General features: G+C 38.3%; 1 protein-coding gene across 4 annotated transcripts in view; it reads left to right on the plus strand.

The window, feature by feature from the left end:
* Positions 1-19,469, plus strand: part of cubn (cubilin (intrinsic factor-cobalamin receptor)) — a 172,891-nt gene extending 153,422 nt beyond the window's left edge. For all 4 annotated transcript variants that reach the window (XM_044339395.1, XM_044339397.1, XM_044339396.1 and 1 more), the window contains 6 exons: positions 4,379-4,587; positions 5,758-5,902; positions 8,829-9,010; positions 10,142-10,307; positions 17,433-17,668; positions 19,219-19,469. In XM_044339395.1, coding sequence (XP_044195330.1) covers positions 4,379-4,587; positions 5,758-5,902; positions 8,829-9,010; positions 10,142-10,307; positions 17,433-17,668; positions 19,219-19,326 — 1,046 coding nt within the window. In that variant the 3' untranslated portion in view covers positions 19,327-19,469. The remainder of the gene's footprint in view (positions 1-4,378; positions 4,588-5,757; positions 5,903-8,828; positions 9,011-10,141; positions 10,308-17,432; positions 17,669-19,218) is intronic.
* Positions 19,470-23,960: the final 4,491 nt, after the last annotated feature.

The raw sequence follows: 23,960 nt of genomic DNA on the forward strand, positions 1-23,960 counted from the left end.
AATCTTGCCCAAATACACATCGACATGCGGACTGGAGGAGCCGGGAATCAAACCGCCGATCATCCAATTAGTGGACAACCCACTCTACCTCCTGAGCCACAGGAAATATTGATTGTACAAAAGAAATATAGACTGTGCTATAGGCAAAGAAATGAAGTGTATGAAATATATGAAGGTGACAAGCAAAAGTTACAATTAACAATTTTACAATTTCATGTAGCAGACGCTTTTATCCAAGGTGACATACATCTGAGCGCTAATACAACTCAAGTAAGTATCTAGTTAGGAGAGAACAATATGAGTAAGTGCCATAAAGCTAAGTTTGAGTCCAAAAGGATGTAGGTGCCAACAGGCAGTGCACAGAGGCAATGCATAGAGTACATAGAATGCATAGGAGCAGATTTTTTTTCTTCAGTCCATCAAGTGCAGAGGCAATCGTGAAAGAACTAGGTCTTTAGTCTTTTCTTAAAGATTGAGAGGGACAGATCAAAGAGAGTTTGGTAACTTGTTCCACTACCAGGGAACTAAAGAAGAGAAGTCTGGCTAGTGACTTAGGGCCCTGTTGTGGTTGGTGATTATGAAAATAAAATGCACATTTTTTGCTAGAAAGGTTATCAAAATGCATTTTAATGCTGAAATTATCATGAAATATTGCATTTTCCACAGAGAACAAAAGGACTGTCAGCCATTTTGCTTGTTTTTGCAGACAGAAACTTGACAGTCATGTGATGTGGATGCAGGCTAATAGAAAAGAATCACCCAAAAAAATGTAGGCATCTCACAATTCTAGAGCAGTTATTGTGAAACTAATACATTTTATGCCGAAATTATTGGTACCCTTGAATTTTATTAAATAATGCACCATTCACCCTGACCAGTGTTGAAAATTAAAGATATTTCATTATCAATGCATGTCTATGTCTGGTTTGCAGTAGAACAAAACAAAGAAGTTGTGAAAATAACAGAACTCATGCTTATTCTACAAAGACATCCTAAAATAGCCCGGACAAAATTATTGGTACCCTTTAGGAGTTGTAAGAAATAATTGATTTGTAGTGATACTTTAAGCATACTATTGTGTTTTAATTAGTACCACTACAGAGTGGTCTGAAGACATTAGAAAAAAGGTAATAGTCAAGCATGTCAACGCAAAGGCTACAAGACAATCTCCAAAGAGCTTGATGTTCCTGTTACCACTGTTGCCAATATTATTAAGAAGTTTAAGACTCTGGAACTGTAGCCAACATCTCTGGGCGTGTTTGCAAGAGGAAAATTGGCCCAAGATTGAACAGAAGGATTGCTTGAATGGTTGAGAAAACTTCAATACAGATCCAAACTGATCTTCAAGTTTAATGTGCAATACTTTCAAGTTGCACCATCCGTCGCTGTCTGAATGAAATTGGCTCCATGGCAGAAGACCCAGGAACATCCCACTTCTAAGAGGGAGACACAAAAAAGCCAGATTGTATTTGACAAGCCACAGTCCTTCGGGGAGAAAGTGCTTTGGACAGGTGAAACAAAATTAGAGCTTTTTGGTAAATCACACCAACCAAATGTTTAAAGAAGAAAAAATTAAGCCTTCAAAGAAAAGAACCCCATGCCTACTGTGAAACAGGAGGGGGAGGAGAACTATCAAGTCATTTTAGAGTGAAGCATTATACCCCAGTATCAGAAAGCTGTGTCTTAGTTGCAGGTCATGGATCTTCCAGCAGGATAATGACCCCAAACTTACCCCAAAAAGCACCCAAGAGTGGATGAGAAGAAAACATCGGACTATTCTGAAGTGGCCTGCTTTGAGTCCTGATCTGAATCCCATTGAATATCTGTGGAAAGAACTGAAACCTGCAGTTGGGAGACAGCACCCATCAAAGCTGAGAGAGGTGGAGCAGTTTGCTCAAGGAGAGTGGGCCAATCTATTGGTCGAGAAGTGTAGAAACCTTATTCAGAGTTACAGAAAAGCACTTGACTGCAGTTATTGCCTTGAAAGGCTGTGCTACAAAATAATTAATTAAGGATATTAATATTTTTGGCCATGCCATTTTCATTTGTTTTATTGTATTAAAATAATATGTTAAGTTGTAAATCAAAAGCAAAGTTTCAGTTATATTCAATGTGAAATAAAGAATGATGGATACCATATACTTCTGTCAGTTTCAACTTAATATAGAGAAAATGTTGTTTTTTTAAAAAAAGGTGGAATGGTACCAATATTTTCGGCCATGTCTGTATTACACATTTTGGTATGAGACTGGGTTGTATATAAGGCTGTAGTTGGGTTTTTCCATGGGCCCGTGTTGGTCTGTTTTAGCCGAGCCATGCCAAGCCACGCTGTGATGAAATGAAATGCAATGAAGTTTTTTCATGAAGACACCACACTGAAACACTTACTGGATAACAAAGGTCAGATTCATGTTTCATCAAGCTTTTTGGTTTTACAATGGAAAACAGTTTATTTCTTTAAAATATTTTAAATACACCATCAGGGAGACAACCATTTAACTGTGAAAATAAACCTTGTCAGAAAACAGAGGGATGAAGAGGACAATGGGTGACCTGTAAACTGAGAAGAGCCTTTTTTGGCCTTCAAGCCATACTTTCTTGTTAGATTGCAGAACAGACATGGACCCTGTTTTCATGGAGGCCTAACTACCATTGCTCTAGCAGTTTGTAATTATCCTGATCTTGGAACTTGCTTTGCCTGTCTGTGCTTGGTCTCCAGTGCAGAATTCACCATGCACAGGTAGGGGGAGAGGTGCAAACAGGTAGGAGGTTAATTTAAATGAGGCAGCACAAAGAGAGCTGTTGATATTTTGGTGGAAACTGGATCTTAGAAGTAATGCAGAGAATAGATGTCTCAGAACCATGTCTGTATATGGCTCAACATCAATCAGCTGACACTTTGTGGATTCATCATCAAGAGTAAACTAATTACTTGCTGAAAATGCACATCAATAACAGATGTACATGTTAAAATGTAAATGAACTATTTTGAATTGGCATAAAAATATGTTTAATGTGGTTAAAGCAGAAACATCAGCAAAGCAGTCTGCATTGATATAAAAATTAATGAGTAATTCTTACAGTATCTGTTGTCCACAGATGCTTTATACTGTATGAAAAGCCTCTCAATTAGTTAATTAAGTCTCTGCAGCATCTGAGGGCAGCAGGCAAAGTTTCGACAATGATCAATATTAGAAGTTAAGTTTTTTCTGAGCGTTTTCTAAGAGCATTAATAGAAAGGCTTTTAGATTTTTTCAGACTTTTCCCAAAGCAGTACAGGACACCACTGTGTTTCCTGTCACCAATCGCGAGTGTCATGTTTTCAACCATGACTGGAGACATTTATTTAAAAACCATAACTACGATTGTCCCCTAACCTTAACCACATGGTTATTATTGTAGCTATGACAACAAAGGTCACCTATCTTTTAGGAAGTAGTAACTTTAACCCACACCTCATTTTTCTCTAACCTCATTTTATCCCAACATTACATCATACATTACATCATAAAACGTCATTATTTTTTAACAGTAATTTTTGGAAACTACACACAAATTATGTTGTCCTGCCAGTTACACTCAATAGGAGTACCAGATTAGAAAGCACTTCTATAGGTCGTTCTAGAGATACATGGTCAAACAACATATTTGATCGTTGAACCATTTGGAGGACTTTGTTAAGTGGAGCTGCATTTGGGTCCACCCGCTCCACAAACTAAACTGATGAGGGGATGAGGTGCAGGTGGAACAGGAGAATTGGAAAAGAGCTGATAGGCTGGGAAAGACACAGGGAGCAGGGCAGGGCCAGCGAGATCAATGCAGGGCAAGTGAGGAGGGAAAGTGTGAAGGGAAAGGCAGGCTGGTGACACAGGAGGAAAAACACAGAGCAAACCAAAAACCCAGAAACATAATATGTCACACTAACATATTAAACTTTCAAACATACAAGTGAAACGAGCATAAGGAACAACAAAATCTGACAGACTGATACTGTCGAATCATTTTAGCATGTTGGATATTTACAGGACATCCTCCTTCTGTCCAACTACGGATTCCTCTTCAATCTATCCATGAATATCGATAGAGAACAGATCAGTTCATCTTAATATTCAAAGTATATGTCTCCTCTCACTTAGTCCAGATGTAACATCACACGGAGAAAACCCGAGGCTCTCTGGTAGACTAGTGGATAATGGCAGATAAGAGCCAGACTGGACCAGAACCATTACAAGCTTATCAATATGCATGATGTTTACACTGAAATTAAGAAACCTAAAAAACTTGCATTCTACTCATAAGTCAATTTGTCAACATGTAGCCACTATACTTTTTATTTTGTGTAATTTCTAAACCTCTTGATGTGTCTGCCTTCCCTCAGTGGTTTGCGGCGGGACTCTGAATGCCACGACCACCATCCAGACCCTGACCTCACCCTCTTTTCCCAATGCTTATCCTCCTTACACCTCCTGCCGCTGGATCCTGGATGCTTCAGCTCAGGAAACCATCAAAGTGTCAGTCCATACCTTTGTCCTCCAGCCTAGCCAGAGCTGCTCCACAAACTACCTGGAGTTGAAGGACTGGCCAGTGGTGAGTTTAGACAGAGATTGGACCAAAAAGTGCTGTATCATAAGCAGTGATTATTGTGGGAAGTATGACACAAAAGCAGTTTTGTGGTTAGGCCAGTAACTCCTGAAACATTTGAATTGAAATCATTGTTCTCTTTTGAAGATACTTAAGTTTGAGCTAAATTATATGTGCAAATTCTACCTCATTTGATATTTTTGCCATTTGGAATTTGCGTTTCTGAGACAGTGGACAGTGACGGAAGACCTCAAACACAGCACTTTAGAAATGATGGCTGTATTTGGACTCTGAGCACCATGTAATGAAAGATGCCATTGGCCATGGGTTTATGTGCAAAAGATAATAATGTGTGGAGTAAGATTGATGTAATGTGGCATGTATTATGTTTTTTCTGCTGTAGATTTTACTTTCCTGGTTTTTATGCTGCTGGGCTTATGTTTTGTGCGTATTAAGCAGCTGGTTTTAGGTTTTTATGCTGCTAGTTTATGTATAGTTACTCTGTGCTGTTCATTTGTTAATCTAGTGAAGAGCTGCAGTGCAGAGTTAAAAACAAATTTCCCCAAAACAAGTATGCCCACAAATTAGTGTTGACAATGTTGAAATGTTGATCTTGAAAGTTTTACCCTATATGATGAATAATGCATAAAAAGTATATCTGTAATCTGTTGCAGGGCTCCTTGTTCATCTTGTTGCTGAAAATAGTTCTTTATTACTCTGGCTCTATGTTTAGGGTCGTTGAAATGCTGCAGAATAAACCAATCAGACACCTCCCTGATGGTATTGCATTATGGATTTGAATCTAAACATCTTAAGTGCCTAACATTTTTGCTGAGTACTGTATACGATCACAAAATCTTGTGGAATTTGCTGGAGCCTGCTTTTCTTTTACTCCACAAACAAACTGTACCAGAGTCCGCTTAGAGGTGAGACAAAGACTCCCTGCAAAAGTGGGTCTCGGCCAGGCTCTTTAGTCTGCACCTGAGTTTGAGTGACATCTTCCTCACCTGCCTAAACAAACTGAAGAGAGTTCATTTGAACATGTTAGGTGTGAAAGTACCCTCAATCACAGTAGAACAAAGAAGGTTTTAATTTTAGTTTAGTTTTAATAAAAACCTGGTACAGTTATAATATTGTAATATCCACTCTGAATGAGGTGATTTCTGGTGTTTTCAGGGAGAAGATGGACAGTCACATAAGTTCTGTGCATCAGATGGTCATCCACCAGAATTCTACAGCTACAGCAGAACCATCCTTGTGTACTTCAAATCTGACACCTTCATCCCAGGAAATGGCCTGAGTTTCACCTATAAGATCGCCGGTAGGTGCCTGTAGTAAAAGTGGTAGCAAGATGAGAAATTGAACGAAAATATACTTTTTTTATACTTTTTAAAAAAAATGTAAGTGTTTGGTTTTTTGTAAACTTCAATTTAGAATGTACATTAATCTATGGAAACTGTGACACAAATATTTGGCTGCCAGTAGAAAGAATATTTACCCCACACCACCAGTCAGCAAAGATTCATTTACAGAAAAGGTGGGTGACCCAAATTAAATATTTTTTTTCTTCTTTTCCTCTAGTGATACCTATCCTTGCAGATAGTTTTGGTTTAATTTAGCAGGTTTTGAGATCTCTATTATTTCTTCCTCCACCCATATATAATGGAGGGATAATAAATTTCATTTCATTTGTTCATACTAAAAAAACTTTTAAAACTTTTTTTGTAAAAAGGAATCATGAACCACATCATATCATTCTCTCAAACCCACCCACTCACACCAGCCACCCCCTCCTGCTCTTCTTAGCAAAATAATACAAATTACTGGTAACAAATAATAAAAAATCACTTACCTAATGTTTCTATACATTGCTTTGATTACTGCTTCGCACACTCTTGGCATTCTCTTGATGAGCTTCAAGAGGTAGTCACCTGAAATGGTCTTCCAACAGTCTTGAAGGAGTTCCCAGAGATGCTTAGCACTTGTTGGCCCTTTTGCCTTCACTCTGCGGTCCAGCTCACCCCAAACCATCTCGATTGGGTTCAGGTCTGGTGACTGTGGAGGCCAGGTCATCTGGCGCAGTACCCCATCACTCTCCTTCTTGGTCAAATAGCCCTTACACAGCCTGGAGGTGTGTTTGGGGTCATTGTCCTGTTGAAAAATAAATGATGGTCCAACTAAACGCAAACCGGATGGAATAGTATGCCGCTGCAAGATGCTGTGGTAGCCATGCTGGTTCAGTATGCCTTCAATTTGGAATAAATCCCCAACAGTGTCACCAGCAAAGCACCCCCACACCATCACACCTCCTCCTCCATGCTTCACGGTGGGAACCAGGCATGTAGAGTCCATCCGTTCACCTTTTCTGTGTCGCACAAAGACACGGTGGTTGGAACCAAAGATCTCAAATTTGGACTCATCAGACCAAAGCACAGATTTCCACTGGTTTAATGTCCATTCCTTGTGTTCTTTAGCCCAAACAAGTCTCTTCTGCTTGTTGCCTGTCCTTAGCAGTGGTTTCCTAGCAGCTATTCTACCATGAAGGCCTGATTCACACAGTCTCCTCTTAACAGTTATTCTAGAGATGTGTCTGCTGCTAGAACTCTGTGTGGCATTGACCTGGTCTCTAATCTGAGCTGCTGTTAACCTGCGATATCTGAGGCTGGTGACTCGGATGAACTTATCCTCCGCAGCAGAGGTGACTCTTGGTCTTCCTTTCCTGGGGCGGTCCTCATGTGAGTCAGTTTCTTTGTAGCGCTTGATGGTTTTTGCGACTGCACTTGGGGACACTTTCAAAGTTTTCCCAATTTTTCGGACTGACTGACCTTCAGTTCTTAAAGTAATGATGGCCACTCGTTTTTCTTTACTTAGCTGCTTTTTTCTTGACATAATACAAATTCTAACAGTCTATTCAGTAGGACTATCAGCTGTGTATCCACCTGACTTCTGCACAACACAACTGATGGTGCCAACCCCATTTATAAGGCAAGAAATCCCACTTATTAAACCTGACAGGGCACACCTGTGAAGTGAAAACCATTTCAGGTGACTACCTCTTGAAGCTCATCAAGAGAATGCAGAGTGTGTGCAAAGCAGTAATCAGAGCAAAAGGTGGCTACTTTGAAGAAACTAGAATATAAGGCGTATTTTCAGTTGTTTTACACTTTTTTGTTAAGTACATATTTCCACATGTGTTAATTCATAGTTTTGATGCCTTCATCAATGGCTACAATGTCAATAGTCATGAAAAGAAAGGAAACTCATTGAATGAGAAGGTGTGTCCAAACTTTTGGTCTGTACTGTACTATATATATCAATATATCAAAGGGTTCCCATGTTCCCTTAAATGAATCTTGTTTATGTCATAGTGTGTAATTTTTTCTAATTCCACACAAGACAATATCTCCTTAATCCACTTACCCATGAATGGTTTATTTTTTTACTTTTCCAGTTAAGACCTATCAGATGCATGCAAGTACATATTGGCCCTTTTCTGTATTAAGGTCCTTGGGGTATTAATTAATGATAAATATTCTACGTTAAAATTGAAAAACAGTATGATGTACCTCTTTCCACAAATTGTTGGTAGGTTGTCAACCTACATTACCATAGACAGTGAGAGTATTCCTCTGACATTACATTAGTATCATGTAATATCACTGTCAAATTTGTTTTTTTTTTTTCATTTGTGTACAAAGGTCTCTCTGAGGACACTTGAGACTCTTCTTCTTTATCTAGAAAATCATAAAGGGAGGGAATCAGTTGTTAAACATAGAAAAATGTTTAATGTCATTTATGCCAGGGTGGAAAAGACAGGACAATCATATTTTTGTTTTTGAGCTGTATATATAAAATTTTTTATTTGAAGAAATTCACAAAAGTCTTAACTTGGTAAATAAAATGTAGATTTTGGAAGGGCTCAACCCTAACCCTCCCTCAATCAATCAATCAATCAATCAATCAATCAGTCAAGCCAATCTTTCAAATTAACTCTCTGAACTACATTTGGAAACCCTTATCTGATCTTCCAACATCTGAAATTTTAAAAAATCAAACATTTCTTTTCAGAAACAGTGTCCATTTCTCTGGATAAGCCACAGAACACATTCTCAACAGTGTTCATTGACTCTTTTTCTGAGGCAATAGTCCCAATGAAATCTGCTTTTTGGTTTTGAAACAAGGGGCATGAAAGGGAAAGGAGGATCTTAGTTTCAGATTAGTGCTTTGACTGTGGTGGTGGTTTCCAGGTTGTAGTCGAACCTATGAACAAGAATATGGCTACCTGAAGAGTCCGGGTTGGCCTGAAATGTACCCCCATAACATGGACTGCACCATTATCCTGAAGGCACCCCAGAACAGCTACATCTCCTTCTTCTTTAACAACTTTGATGTGGAGAGTCACAGCAACTGTGAATTTGACTACCTGGAGGTAACACATGAAGCCCACATGCAGAGACGCATATTTTCATTCATTTGCATATTTTCATTCATCACCTAACTTGTATACTTACTTCATACTCTCTTGACATTCTTGTGTGTTTGCCCTCAACAATAATAATACAAAAACACACACACACTACATTGCCTGAAGGCAAACTGACTACAGGGCTGGTCAAAATGGATGACATCAATATCACAATATTTACATAAAAATGTATAGGTTTAGGTACTTTAGATGTTTAGATGAGCTTGTTTACATTTTATGTAGTGTGTAGTTTGATCATAAAAAATCTTGCCGTCTTTGAAAGCACACATCCAATGTGCCTGAGCTCACCTCACCTTAAGCTCAAGTAAGTGCAAGAGAACAGAGTCACTTGTTCATGGATTAAGTACTTTTGAGAGTAAATCTTTTTTTTTTTAGAAAATAAAACAATGAAATGCTGATAAAAATGATCATATAATATGTAAAGAACTGGGCTGATAATGATTTTATATTGTAATGGTATAAAAGAGAAAAAGGAATCACATTTGGGTGTTTAACAATCCAAAATAACCAATATCTAAAAAACTTCACATAAAGCTACTGTGCACATGTATTGCTTAACCCAAAAGTATGTTTACTTAAATTTGGTGGAAAGTCTTCCCCTAGAAGTGGAGGAGTAGTAGATTGGCTGTAATGTTTAGGTGTCCACATGTAGTTTATACACTACACTGAACTTTGTAAAGAATATTGTCACTTAAACATTCCAGCCAATCTACTACTATAAGCCTCTACTTCTCAGGGAAGTCTTTCCACCAAATTGAGGAACCTTGCTGCAGGTATTTGCTCCTGTCCTGCCACAAAAGCACTGGTGAGATGAGGCCTGACTCGTATTCAGCATTCCTGTTGTTCTTCCACAACAAACTGCAAAAACCATTTCCTTATGGAGCAAAATTGAAAGTCCACAATTGTCTAAAATATCTCTATGTTCTAGATTTCTCCTCATTGGAACTAAGAGGCCCATTATATTGAATATGTGTGTTAGCTACTTTCTGCTCAGACCTGTGTGTGATCTCCCTGTGATCTCTCATTAATGTATCAGTGATTCTGTAAATAACAACCTTCTATTTTGTCTTTCAGATCCGCAATGGTAGTACTGCAGATTCACCACTGATTGATCGACTATGCGGCAGCACCCTGCCCAGCCCCATCTTCCCACAATCCAACCTCCTCTACTTACACTTTAAGAGTGACTTCTCCCACGCCCGCGATGGCTTTGAGGTCACATGGACATCCTCCCCTCACGGTCAGAACTGAATTGTTTATATGAGTGAAATAAGTTGCTTAATTAATACATCTAAAATATTGTGTTCAAACTGACTTTGTTGATGGTCCTCTCACTTCAGATTCAACAGTAACACAGCCCCACACTCAATCTCAAACCTCAGGTTCCACCATTGTGTGTTACTTTTGAAGTTTCAAAACTACTTTGGTGAAAAGCTGAAAGGAGCTAAAAACATATTGTTTTTTGTTGTGGACACTCAGAACACACTCTCATACAGAAACTGCGAAATTCTTTCCTATGGAACTCCCCGCATACTTTGAGATAAATTCTATGTATCTGAGACAGTTTTCAGTGTTTTTTGTCTTGTTTTTCACAACTGAGCATGTTTTAACGTGGTGGAATTAGAGCTGTTAACTGGTTCTGATGGATCTCCAGAATCTGATGCAAGTGTCAATCTGGCCAATGCTTAGCAGCCTAGGCCACGGTCCAATGATGTCCCATTCATATTGGTTTGGTGCTACTTAACCACTCACAAGTACTGCCGTGCAGTTTGAGTTACTAGGACTACTACGCTACCTTCTGCCTATCAGCTAGGTTGTCAGGTTTGTCAAGGATTTATGTAATGCAGTAGCGCATGGGGTGAGTTCTTCCAGTGTCTCTAACCACCAGATATGATAATAACACAGTAACTTATTATTATCAGTGGAATCAGTTGTGTTTCTCCTCTTCTCAGTACAGTATCTCAAAAGAGGAAAATTTACTAAAAGCTAAAAATCTTCAACACAACAAGCAAGCTATGATATCTCAAAGGAGTAAAATCTAATAAGGCAAAAAAAACAACTTTTTTGTCCTATCAGAAATCTACACAATACACATTTTAAATTCAAAACATTTCATTGGTTTTATGGAACATGCATACATTATGCATTCAAAACATTTAATTGTTTATATATAAGTGGATAATACCAAAAAAAAAAAAATAGTACATCATACAGCGGCACCTAAACAACTGTTCTCAACAACATTAACCACAGTGCACTACACATGTATTTATATCAAAGTTTCAGATCTCAGATGGTTTCTCAGTCTGTGAATGGGAGCCGGCATCTTCTCAGTTCTTTTCTCCCTTTCTCTCCTTTGCTGGGCAGAATGCACTCTTGACTCCTGCTCTCCCCCAACAGAGCCTATAGTACACCTAGCAAATGTCTGACAAATCACAAATGACCAAAACATGAACAGCATGAGATTAACTGCATTGGACCCTAATCTGTATATCCTGCTAAACTGTCTGACATGTCTCCAATAAACTATTACAGCCTACCTTTAAAGGAAGGGTTGACCAACCTGTTGACAGCCACATTTTTGATGGAGAATACATCACCTTTGTTTGTGCTATAATGTAGGCTGCTTGGGTCTTAAAATGCAAATGGAACCTTTTTAAAGCTGAAGTCACTTCTTTGTTAAACTGTTATAATCCATACATCTGCATGGTCAAACAAGTGGCAGGCCTAAGTGTCTAAGTTGTGTGTTTATAGTGTGGTCTATGTCGTAAACTTTCTTTCTATTTTGAATTCTATTGATCAATGTTTCAACACATCTTAAGTTCTTCAGGAGGTTGAGGTTGTGAAATAAGTTACCTGACATAAGGGCCCTATTGTTGTGAATCCAGCGGTTGAAGAGGTTAGGGGGTGGGATCAGAAATAATACATCATCACACATTATAGGTGGGCACATTAGAGTCTGTGACAATCATGGCCAATCACATGAGCTACTTGATGTACTTGTGCTGCTCCAAATGACAGCAGACAAACACTCCATGTTTATTGTAGCTCACTCTGAATACAATACAGAAAAGGCTTAAGTGACAAGTTCACTGAAGGCTTCAGGCCTAAATACATATAACTATGCAGCAAATCTTAAGTATCCCACCACAGTAGGTATATACTGGTGTAGGTTTTGCCCATCACCCTAAAAAACAAAATTCAACTATAACTATAATTTTCCCAGTGATGTGTCTAGTAAAGTTATATTGTGCTGGAGCATCTTAAACCTCTCCCTCAGCAATTCTGTAATTCCTGCCTGTTTCAAGAGGGCTGTCACTGTATCCCCCAAAAGTCTGTTCTGCTTCCTACCTGAATGACTACTGCCCTGTTGCACTTACATCAGTACTTTGAGCAGCTAGCAGCTAGTCTGCACTCTGTCTACCTGACAACATGGACCCCCTTCAATTAGCATATAGACCCAATAAAGCCACAGATGAGGCCGTCGCCATAGCAATGCACACTGTCCTCTCACACCTGGACAAGAGAAACACTTATGTGAGAATGCTGTTCATTGATTACAGCTCAGCATTCAACACCATTGCACTCTCTAAGCTCGTCATTAAGCTCATGGACATGGGACTGCACCTTTCCATCTGTAACTTGATCCATAACTTCCCCGACAAGCAGACCACAGGTGGTGAGAATAGGCATTCTCATCTTCTCCCCACTCACACACAATACTGGCACACCTCAAGGCTGTGTACTAAGCCCCCTCCTGTACTTGCTTTTCACCCATGACTGTGTTGCAAAACACATCTCCAACACAATCATGTGTTGTGTCATCACACAATCAATCGGGGGGGGGGAGGGGTGTTGAGTGAGTGAGCAAGTTATCTTAGTTTTGTAGTTAAATTATTTTATTTTTATGGTCATTATTGGTTATGATTTTAAAGGCATGCCGAAGGGATAAAAAGAATATACCAAAAGCTGGTGGTGTCTCTCTTTAAAATGTTAGTTTACAGCAGAAATAAACATGTTTACAGCCCAGCTGTACGGGGGTGAGTTTTTATATAACTCACCCATTTAAATTTTATTAAAGCTTAAAGTTATGCATAATTAAGAGTGTGGCTGCTTTGAGTAACAGGTGGGTGCATTCACAGGCAAGTTGCTACCACGGTAACAACATTGGTTAGGTAACGTAACCATGTGTTTCCAGTTCATGTGCATATTCAATGGCTGACGTCAGGGTGATTACATCCATTATTTTTTTTAGTCTATGATGCTGACAGATAAATGCCCCTCTATTGTCACACATAATATTTCATAAAATAACGATATCTCACTCATGTAGTGCCTCTAAAGCATTCTGCAGCAAAACTCTTTAAATGTCTTGTGTTAGTGACTCATTAAAGAAGTTCTTCCAGTGTCCTTGTAGTCTAACAACCCTAAACACAAGGGCTTCACTCACCACCGGCGTCTCATTAATGCTATCTCCCAGATCAACAAAGCCTGTTAGTCCTTGTGTGTGAGGGTCATACTCAGTGGTGGACAAAGTACACAACTCCATTAATTGAGTTAAAATATAGATACTCCTGGTCAAATTACTCCAATACAAGTTAAAGTTGTACAAATGTAGTAGAAATGTAGCGGAGCCAAAAGTACAATATTTGTCTTTCAAATGTAGTAGAGAAAAAGTCATAAGTTTCCAAAAAAATTTATACTCAAGTAAAGATACTCAAAAAATGTACTTAAGTACAGTACTCAAGTAAATGTACTTCGTTACCGACCCTTAGTCATGCTGAACCTGCCTCTTGACAGCCATGAGACACAATTTACTGAATCTTGACATCTTCCTTTCTTCATTTTTGTGGCATGTCTAAAAGTGAAGTGTTTAATCTAGGCTTGGCATCCACAGTCTGATTATAAGTGGTTTTACTTCTATCATTGTTGCTATTTTGTTCAGTTCAGTCTATATTATTAAAACAGATCACTTTTAAACAGATTATAGTTCTGTTCCGTCTCTTACAACATGTGTGACATTAAGACAATAACAGAAAACACTTAAAGCATCATAATGAAATACAGATAACGTAACAGGCATGCACAGCTGTCTTCCCTGGTGTCTCATAAGCTCTCTACTCTGTTCCCCTAGAAACTCTGTAATAAAAGAAAATGTTTTGTTAAGTTTGTTAAGTCTTGAATAAATATGACAAATTTTCATATGATGGCAGAGGACAAACATTTATATGATGGCCCAGAACCACCTTTAATATGATAGCCCTGGATAAACGTGCAAACAAATCCTGGGCAAATACTGCTAGCTACATAGTTTATCATCTATCTAGGCCAAATTTATTTAATTATCTTTACAGTAATTATTTTCATTCTCTACTTCATCCCACAGCCTAATATCCCAGTTCAAGTTGATTTCCGGTTCAACTGGGGATATTTCAGTCACAATACCAATTTTGCTTGGATATGAAAGAGATTCTAAGGGATTCTAATTAATGCTGTAAATTGTACAAGGGACTGTCATGGAAAATCTTCAGATGGGCCAATAAATCTTCAGGTCTCCCACATTTTATAAGACTCAAAATAACTTAGATATATTCAGACTCAAAAAACACACTTGAAACTGATGGAGTTCAATGTGAATAGGTTTACTGTGCATCAAGTGTAATACAGAGCAAACAGAGGCTTCGATCCCAGGATGAAGAACCTAATGCAAAATCACAGAGCATCATTTTATGTACTGTTCATAACTTCACCTGTTGTGGAGCCTATTTTGGGCTTCACCTAGCTTTTTACCAGTTTCACCCAGCTTGGAAACAACAGTGTCTCAAACTTCCCCAAAATCATCCAAAAATAAAATTGGGCCTGCTGGCCTTTAATCACTCATCATAAGAAAATATCCAAAATTATGTTACTAAAGCAGTTCACTTAGCCATTAGCTCTGATAGCTCTGTTAGTTCCATTAGCTCCCTCAGTTCTGATAGCTCTGTTAGCCATTAACTCAGTTAGCCATGTTGTGGTGTCCATACAGCAGCAGTTCAGTTGCTTCTGGAACAAGCAGTCTGATAGCAGCGGGAGCAGCAACACAGTAAATTATGTTAACACGGTACCTTTTTTCAGTATTTTACTCTCTCTGAAATAACAAAGTAATACATAGTAAAAAATGAATACTACTTTGTTATTACACAAACACCATAAACTCAGAAGGAGCTGTGTTTTTGTATTTTACGGTCTTGTTCCCCAAATTGCAAGGCTATGACATAACAACAACGTGATTGATCAGTTGCAAAGATGGTCCTGGAACAACATTATGATTGAACAACACAGCGATATCAGATTGTGCAGATACTGGTTGCGAATTCCAGGTACCAGTACTGGTACCAGTATCAGTTCAAATATGAATAGTACCCACCCCTACTATCATCTATTATATTTCCCTTTGACGACTGTGAGGGTGTGGAAGTGGTATTTTCATTGTTTCTTGTAGGCTTTGGGTCCATGCAAATGGCAAATTCCTTCTGAGTGGGAGTGGAGTCATGGTGCTGCTTAAAAAGTTCAACTGAAAGATCTTAAATGTTTGGGAAACAGGCTTCCTATTAATAAATACAAATACAAAACATGATATCTTGAAATTCTGGAAATTGAAGCTTTTTGTGAGGTTGTAATTGATCTGGATGTACTGGACACCTTAAAATAAAGTTTAAAATCTGTATAAGTAAATATGTTAAATTTGTTATATTTAAGTTTGTTTTCATTGTTTGGTTTAGTCTGCGTTACACTCAGTTAGAAATAATAAAATGGTTACATGAAAAATTGGGATTATTTTTATAGAAAAAAAAATGCAAATAATGGATAGATGGTTTTGAAAGGTAAAAACCAAGGGGATCACATGTTCCTTCAGTCAAGTTGTCTGACCAGTTCTGTGAATGTCTTTTGTCTTGTAATATTAATTACTGTATCAAGTCTTTCATTCCCTGTAAACAAATAAAACAAACCTGAAATGAAAATAAAATACCGGATTTCAGTCATGGCACAGCTGCAGGAAGCTCCAATAAATATTACCTATCACTCATTCACTTGGAAAACACCATTAATCTCATGTTAAGTGCATACTCATGATATGATACTCACCTGCGAAGACCCATCCTGATCTGTCATTTTTTTAGAAGGCAAAACAGAAGAGAATATGAGGAATCAATGCATGTAATTTAGTATGAGTGTATCTTCTGCGGACTAATTAGCGTAGCTAATGTAACAGTGTAATTTGTTAACTAGCTGATTGTACCTTTTGAGAAGCAAGAGGAGCTAACCTAACTAAGAAACGTTGATTACCAACCTAGCTGACTAGCATGCATATTTAAACTACTGTATAAACAAAAGTATAATGGTGGTCACTGAGATATGTGGTGCAAAAGTGAGAGTGTGTGGAACTTCATTTGTGAGCGAAAAAACAGTAAACATTTCTTCTCTTAAACATTCAAGACTTGTAGCAGCAGATTCTACAAGTTTGCAACTCCTAAAGCATTTTTCACTGTGACTTCTGTCATGGAAAATCCTCAGATGGGCCAATAACTCTTCAGATTACTCACGACTCAACACAAAACTCAAAAATTTATAAGAAAGAGACTCAAAAATACACTGGAACCTGGTTGAGTTCAATGTGAATAGGTTTATAAAAGATATATATAAAAAGATACAGAGCAAACCGAGGCCTTTTATCACAGGACAAAGAAAAAACCTGATGCAAAATCATTAAACCTCATATTATATACTTTTCATAACCCCTCCTATTGTGGAGCTTAATTTCTAGTCTCTGCCTCATTTTTAATTAAATTCAGCCATCTGGTCATTATTTCTGAGTTCATAAGTGACCTTGATGCTTTGGTGATAATACAAGTATGACTTATCTTAGAAATTACTTTCTCAGCATCTTCCACCTTTTTCTCACACCAAAAATGGACCTGGCGGCCTTTAATCATTTCATACAGAAAACCAAATTGCTATATCACAGATTAGCCTTCTTGCTAACTCCCTGGGAACTGTCTCTTATTGGCATAATGCTATCTTTGCACTTTCACTGGCATATTCGTTTGATCATGGAAAGGCAGTTTTCCACCACACTTCAAATTTACTGATACATGTGTGTCTATTGTTTACAGCTACAAATTCCACTGTCACAGGTGCTCAGTTGTTTTGCTCCAATAATACCTTCATATGTTCTCTGTCAAAGGAGCAGCAGTTTCGCAGCTCTACTACAACAAATGATCACTTTGGTGAATACTCCTTCTTATGGAGGAGCAAAAGAACTACACTACACAAAATAGAGCTTGAACCCACAGTAAAAAGCATCTTATATGTTTGTGTCTACTAGGGTGTGGTGGCACTCTCTATGGAGACCATGGCTCATTTGCAAGTCCCAACTACCCAGGCACCTATCCCAACAGTACCCACTGTGAATGGGGCATCACGGCACCCAGAGAGCGTATAGTGACTGTCACCTTTACCCAAATCAGTGTTGATGACCCTGGAGATTGTCAGAACAACTTCTTGAAGCTGTATGATGGTCCAGACACCTCCTCACTGCCTGTTGGACCTTACTGTGGGATGGTATGTAACCCAAGAAGACAGTCACTACTACTAACTGTAATGTAGCAGATTTAGGGGGATATTCACTGAGTCTGATGGCAGTAGGGGTACAGAATTTTGCATCACTCTAATTTTTTTATTCAATTTTAACAACTCAAGATGTGAATAAGCTCACTTCATTTGATTTGCATAAAGTGCGGTTAAACAAGATCTGATGCCAGGCTGTTTTGATACATGTTGCACATGTCTCAAAAGAAATGGAGTCCAAAAGAAAGTGTTTTCTGCTACTGAACTTGGAATATTTGATGAAAAATACCTCATAAGAAAGTTCAAATATCTTGTAAAAATTTTTAAAATTACATCTACTTATTCTCCCAGATTGAAAAATCCTAAATCTATGAATGTATTATCTATTTCATAAATTTAATTGCTGCACAAAAGAAGTCTCCACTGAAAAGTCAATTTTCAGCGCCCTGAAGACTTCATGTTTGCACATCACACTTGAGTCCATTGCATACTGGACTACCATTGGCTACTAAATATTTTTGATGTCTCAAATCTGAAACAGAGATTTAAGGTGAGCACAAAGAAACTTTCACCCTTCAGCAAAGTAATGTGAAAACAGCCATCTAATTCATACATCATTCTGCACACTGAAGCTCAAACATTCAACAAAAGGAACAATGTTCAAGGAAAAATGTGTTAAATTGTAATCCTTAAGATTTCAGTCCTGGTTAATTTGGCAAGTGCTGCTTAATAATACAGCAAACACTCCCTGGGCAGCTAAAACAGATATCTGTAGAGCAACCAAACAAAACTGACTGTTTTACGGAAGTCTGCAAATAATTGTTTTGTAAACACACTTTTAATCAACTGTCAATGTCAGCACTAACCATGGTGGAAAATACAATGTATTTCCTGTTGCTGCTTCACAATAAAAATCAGCATATATTTCACCAGTTGAAGCTGCAGCAGTTGGAAATATTGGTATTGCATTTGGAGTAAGTAAATTCACCTCTAATATGACCATAGGAAAGTTAACAGTAAACGGTGAGGCTGATATCAAAGAGACAAAATTAAAAACTGTCAAGCTGGATTACATGCTGAATTCTTTCCTGTGCAGTTTCAATACAATTTGGAAAAGGTTTTCTGCCATTAACAATAAAAATAACATATGCAGATGTAAATACAGAATGTAGATAGATTTAATGGCTATAGCTGGAAAAATGTTGTGTATCATTAATACTATTAAAATGTGGTTTGATTTAATGAAGATCTTTTATTATATTGTTATATAGTTATGTTGGACTATAACTCATTTTACTACATTATTTCTGTAAACAGATACAAAAAATAGTACAGAGTCCCACCTAATCAATATTGGCTGCTTCAGTCACACCACACTGGGCTGGAGCTGCTATGAGCCATTAAAAGTCAGGAAAGATAAGCAAGAATTCACTGAGGGAACAAAAGGGAACAGAAAGGTTGCTGTGAAATCAGCTATTTATAAGATTGCCAGTCCTTCCTCCCATATGTTTCTTTTCTTTTTCCTTTCTGTGTTGTTTATTCAGGAAACCAACATTGCGCCATTCACAGCCTCCTCCCATCAAGTCTACATCGTTTTCCAAGCCCAGTTTGCCAACCAGCCTTCAGGGTTCAGACTTACCTGGAGTAGCTGAGAGAAAGCTCTTCTACACACAGTTGTTGATTAATGTCTCAATCATGTTTTGAAGGTAAACACCTGCTGTGCATTTATGTTTCAACCAAACCAATGGAAATAATAAATGTTGTGTATTATAATAAATACATGATTCAAGAAGTACACCAAGATGGCCAGTCATTTTGTCATTTCAGATACTCCTTTTAGTGTCATTTGAAACCAGTTACATCACTATACAAACAAGCACTGAAAATAATGGATCAAAAACAAATGAAATGGCACCACTGTAATTCTGAAAAAAGTTCAAGTTGCTTAGTTATGACAGCTTTATCAAGTCTTCTTTTATCAAACTGATTTTTAAATATGTGAATAATCTCACCCCAGCTGTACTTTGTCCATATGTAACAAAAATAAACACAAATAGAATTGCCACTAGAGGATCAGCGATTAGCAACTGCAGGGTGGCACAGCTCAAAACTACTTTCAGTCAGTCATCTTTCTCAGTAAAAGGGATACATTTTTGGAATGCCCTACCAACAGGAATAAAAATACTGCTCTGAAAGCGTTTAATGAAAAGGTGAAACTGGCTTAAACAAAACCAAACCTGCAATCATTGATCAGTGATCATGCAGCTGTGCCAGACACATGTGCCTGGACATGTACACGCAGATGGAGGAACAGATACATATAAACTTAGCACAAAAAGTAAGGAAATTTGTGTTTGGAAGATTATTTCTTTGTTGAAACAATGCTTATATAAATAAATCGTATACTGTTGGAAAACCTGTTTATTTCCCTCTTAAATGGTGCCACATTTGTAAGAAACATGCATTTGAGGGATGAGCAGCAAAGCTGAGTATATGGATTGCGCCCATGAAAAATTTGCCAAATCTTCTCTACCAAAGCCAAACAGCTTATTCTGCCATTGGCTCTTGTTTGGTGTTTGGTGGATTGGATGATTGAAGTTTGAAGAAACAAGACATATTGGCAATTCAACAATTTATTCATTTAACAAACAGGAGCCTCAGTGGCGTGTGGAAGAACCATACACAGCCACAACAGCCTGGCACCTCCTCCTCATGCTTGTCACCAGCCTGGTCACACACTGCTGTGGGATGGCATCCCAATTCTTCAACCAGCATTTGTCGCAAGTCAGCCAACGTGGTTGTGTTGGTCACTCTGGCACGAACAGCACGTGCAAGCTGATCCCACAAGTGTTCAATGGGGTTCAGGTCAGGACTGCTGGCAGGCCATTCCATCTCCACTCCCAAATTCTGGAGGTAATCTCCGATAAACCCCACTCTTTGGGGGCGAGCGTTGTCATCTTGGAGGATAGAGTTCAGTCCCAGACTGCGGAGATATGGGATCGCCACTGGTTGCAGAATCTCATCTCGATGTCTCTGCATTGAGATTGCCTCCAATGATGACAAGCCTTGTTTTTCTAATGAGGGAGATACCGCCCCACACCATCACACTGCCTCTACCAAAAGATGTTAATCTATCGGTGCAGTAATCAGCATAGTGTTCTCCGCATCTTCTCCACACTTTGACCCTACGATCCAACTGTGGTAGGCAGAATCTGGACTCATCGCTGAACATAACGTTCCTCCACATGTTCATGTTCCAGCGCACGTGTTGCCAACACCAGGTTGAAAAGAAAAAAGAAAGCCAAAATGTCAAGATGACTGTGATTGATCTACTGTCGAGAATCTCACCAGGGATTAAGGATTCCCTCCAAAACTCTGTGGATGTGGCACATCAAATTGGGCCCAAGAAGGGTAAGAGCAGCAGAAGTGATACTAATACACAACCTTGACACATTATTGTACAGTTTCTATCACGCACACACCGTGATCGTGTTTGGGCAGATGCTAAACACTCAGAAGTTCTGAAGCAAAAAAAATCAAGATTACAGAGGACTTGACACAACATGTAAGAGATGCAAGAGCATCATACACTGATGATGATGAAACTGCTCATGAAAAGTGCAAAACACTCTTTTTTGATGCAAAGTAAGTAGAAAACAGCCAAAAGAGAGATTATGAATGACTATTCTGCATAAGATGAAAACGCTCATGAAATGAGTGATTTTGGATGATTTAGGTTCAGATCTGATGAAAAACCACTAATTTCTGCACGATGACATAGGAAGTGCCTTTTCTGTTGTTATCCTTGCAAAACACTCCTTTTCGAGGAGAAATGACAGATCCAAATATCATTCTGTGTATGATGAAACTGCTCATGAAATGAGTGATTTTGGATGATCTGGCTCATATATGATGAAAAACCACTAATTTCTGCACCATGACATGGGAAGTATCGTTTCTGCTGTTATCCTCACAAAACACTCCTTTTGGAGCCCCAGTATGTGGGAAAAGGCCAGAAATGACAGATCCAAATACCATTCTGTGTATGATGAAACTGCTCATGAAAAGTGCAAAACATTCTTTTTTGATGCAGAGTAAGTAGAAAACAGCCAAAAGAGAGATTATGAATGACTGTTCTGCATAAGATGAAAATGCTCATGAAATGAGTGATTTTGGATGATTCAGGTTCAGATCTGATGAAAAACCACTAACTTGTGCATGATGACATGGGAAGTACCTTTTCTGCTGTTATCCTAGCAAAACACTCTTTTTGATACAGAATGAGTGATTTTGGATAATCTGGCTCATATATGATGAAAAAACACTCATTTCTACTCAATGACATGGGAAGTATCGTTTCTGCTGTTATCCTAGCAAAACACTCCTTTTGGAGCCCCAGTACGTGGGAAAAGGCCAGAAATGACAGATCCAGATACCATTCTGTGTATGATGAAACTGCTCATGAAAAGTGCAAAACACTCTTTTTTGATGCAGAGTAAGTAGAAAACAGCCAAAAGAGAGATTATGAATGACTATTCTGCGTAAGATGAAAATGCTCATGAAATGAGTGATTTTGGATGATTCAGGTTCAGATCTGATGAAAAACCACTAATTTCTGCACGATGACAGGAAGTGCCTTTTCTGTTGTTGTCCTGGCAAAACACTCCTTTTCGAGGAGAAATGACAGATCCAAATACCATTCTGTGTATGATGAAACTGCTCATGAAATGAGTGATTTTGGATGATCTGGCTCATATATGATGAAAAACCACTAATTTCTGCACCATGACATGGGAAGTGCCTTTTCTGTTGTCATCCCCGCAACACACTCTTTTTTGATGCAGAATAAGTGGAAAACGGCCAAAAGACAGATTATGAATGACTATTCTGCGAAGGATGAAAACGCTCATGAAATGAATGAGTGATTTTGGATTTGGATTCAGTTTCAGATCTGATGAAAAACCACTAATTTCTGCTCAATGACATGGGAATTAGCTTTTCTGCTGTCATCCTAGCAAAACACTCTTTTTTTTTTTGAAGCAGAATAAGTGGAAAACGGCCACAAGAGAGATTATGATCTACTATTCTGCGCAAGGTGAAAGTACTCATGAAATTAGTGATTTTGGATGATTCTGGTTCAGATCTGATGAAAAACCACTAACTTGTGTATGATGACATGGGAAGTACCTTTTCTGCTGTTATCCTAGCAAAACACTCTTTTTGATACAGAATGAGTGATTTTGGATAATCTGGCTCATATATGATGAAAAAACACTCATTTCTACTCAGGAAAGTATCGTTTCTGCTGTTATCCTCGCAAAACACTCCTTTTGGAGCCCCAGTACGTGGGAAAAGGCCAGAAATGACAGATCCAGATACCATTCTGTGTATGATGAAACTGCTCATGAAAAGTGCAAAACACTCTTTTTTGATGTAGAGTAAGTAGACAACCGCTAAAAGACAGATTATGAATGACTATTCTGCGAAGGATGAAAACGCTCATGAAATGAGTGATTTTGGATGATTCAGTTTCAGATTTGATGAAAAACCACTAATGACTCAATGACATGGGAATTGGCTTTTCTGCTGTCATCCTGGCAAAACACTCTTTTTTTTGAAGCAGAATAAGTGGAAAACGGCCACAAGAGAGATTATGAACTACTATTCTGCGTAAGGTGAAAGTACTCATGAAATTAGTGATTTTGGATGATTCTGGTTCAGATCTGATGAAAAACCACTAACTTGTGCATGATGACATGGGAAGTACCTTTTCTGCTGTTATCCTAGCAAAACACTCTTTTTGATACAGAATGAGTGATTTTGGATAATCTGGCTCATATATGATGAAAAAACACTCATTTCTACTCAATGACATGGGAAGTATCGTTTCTGCTGTTATCTTAGCAAAACACTCCTTTTGGAGCCCCAGTACGTGGGAAAAGGCCAGAAATGACAGATCCAGATACCATTCTGTGTATGATGAAACTGCTCATGAAAAGTGCAAAACACTCTTTTTTGATGCAGAGTAAGTAGAAAACAGCCAAAAAAGAGATTATGAATGACTATTCTGCGTAAGATGCAAACGCTCATGAAATGAGTGATTTTGGATGATTCAGGTTCAGATCTGATGAAAAACCACTAATTTCTGCACGATGACAGGAAGTGCCTTTTCTGTTGTTGTCCTGGCAAAACACTCCTTTTCGAGGAGAAATGACAGATCCAAATACCATTCTGTGTATGATGAAACTGCTCATGAAATGAGTGATTTTGGATGATCTGGCTCATA

This window comes from Thunnus albacares, chromosome 21 (assembly GCF_914725855.1).
Source record: "Thunnus albacares chromosome 21, fThuAlb1.1, whole genome shotgun sequence".
NCBI classification, from domain to species: Eukaryota; Metazoa; Chordata; class Actinopteri; order Scombriformes; family Scombridae; genus Thunnus; species Thunnus albacares.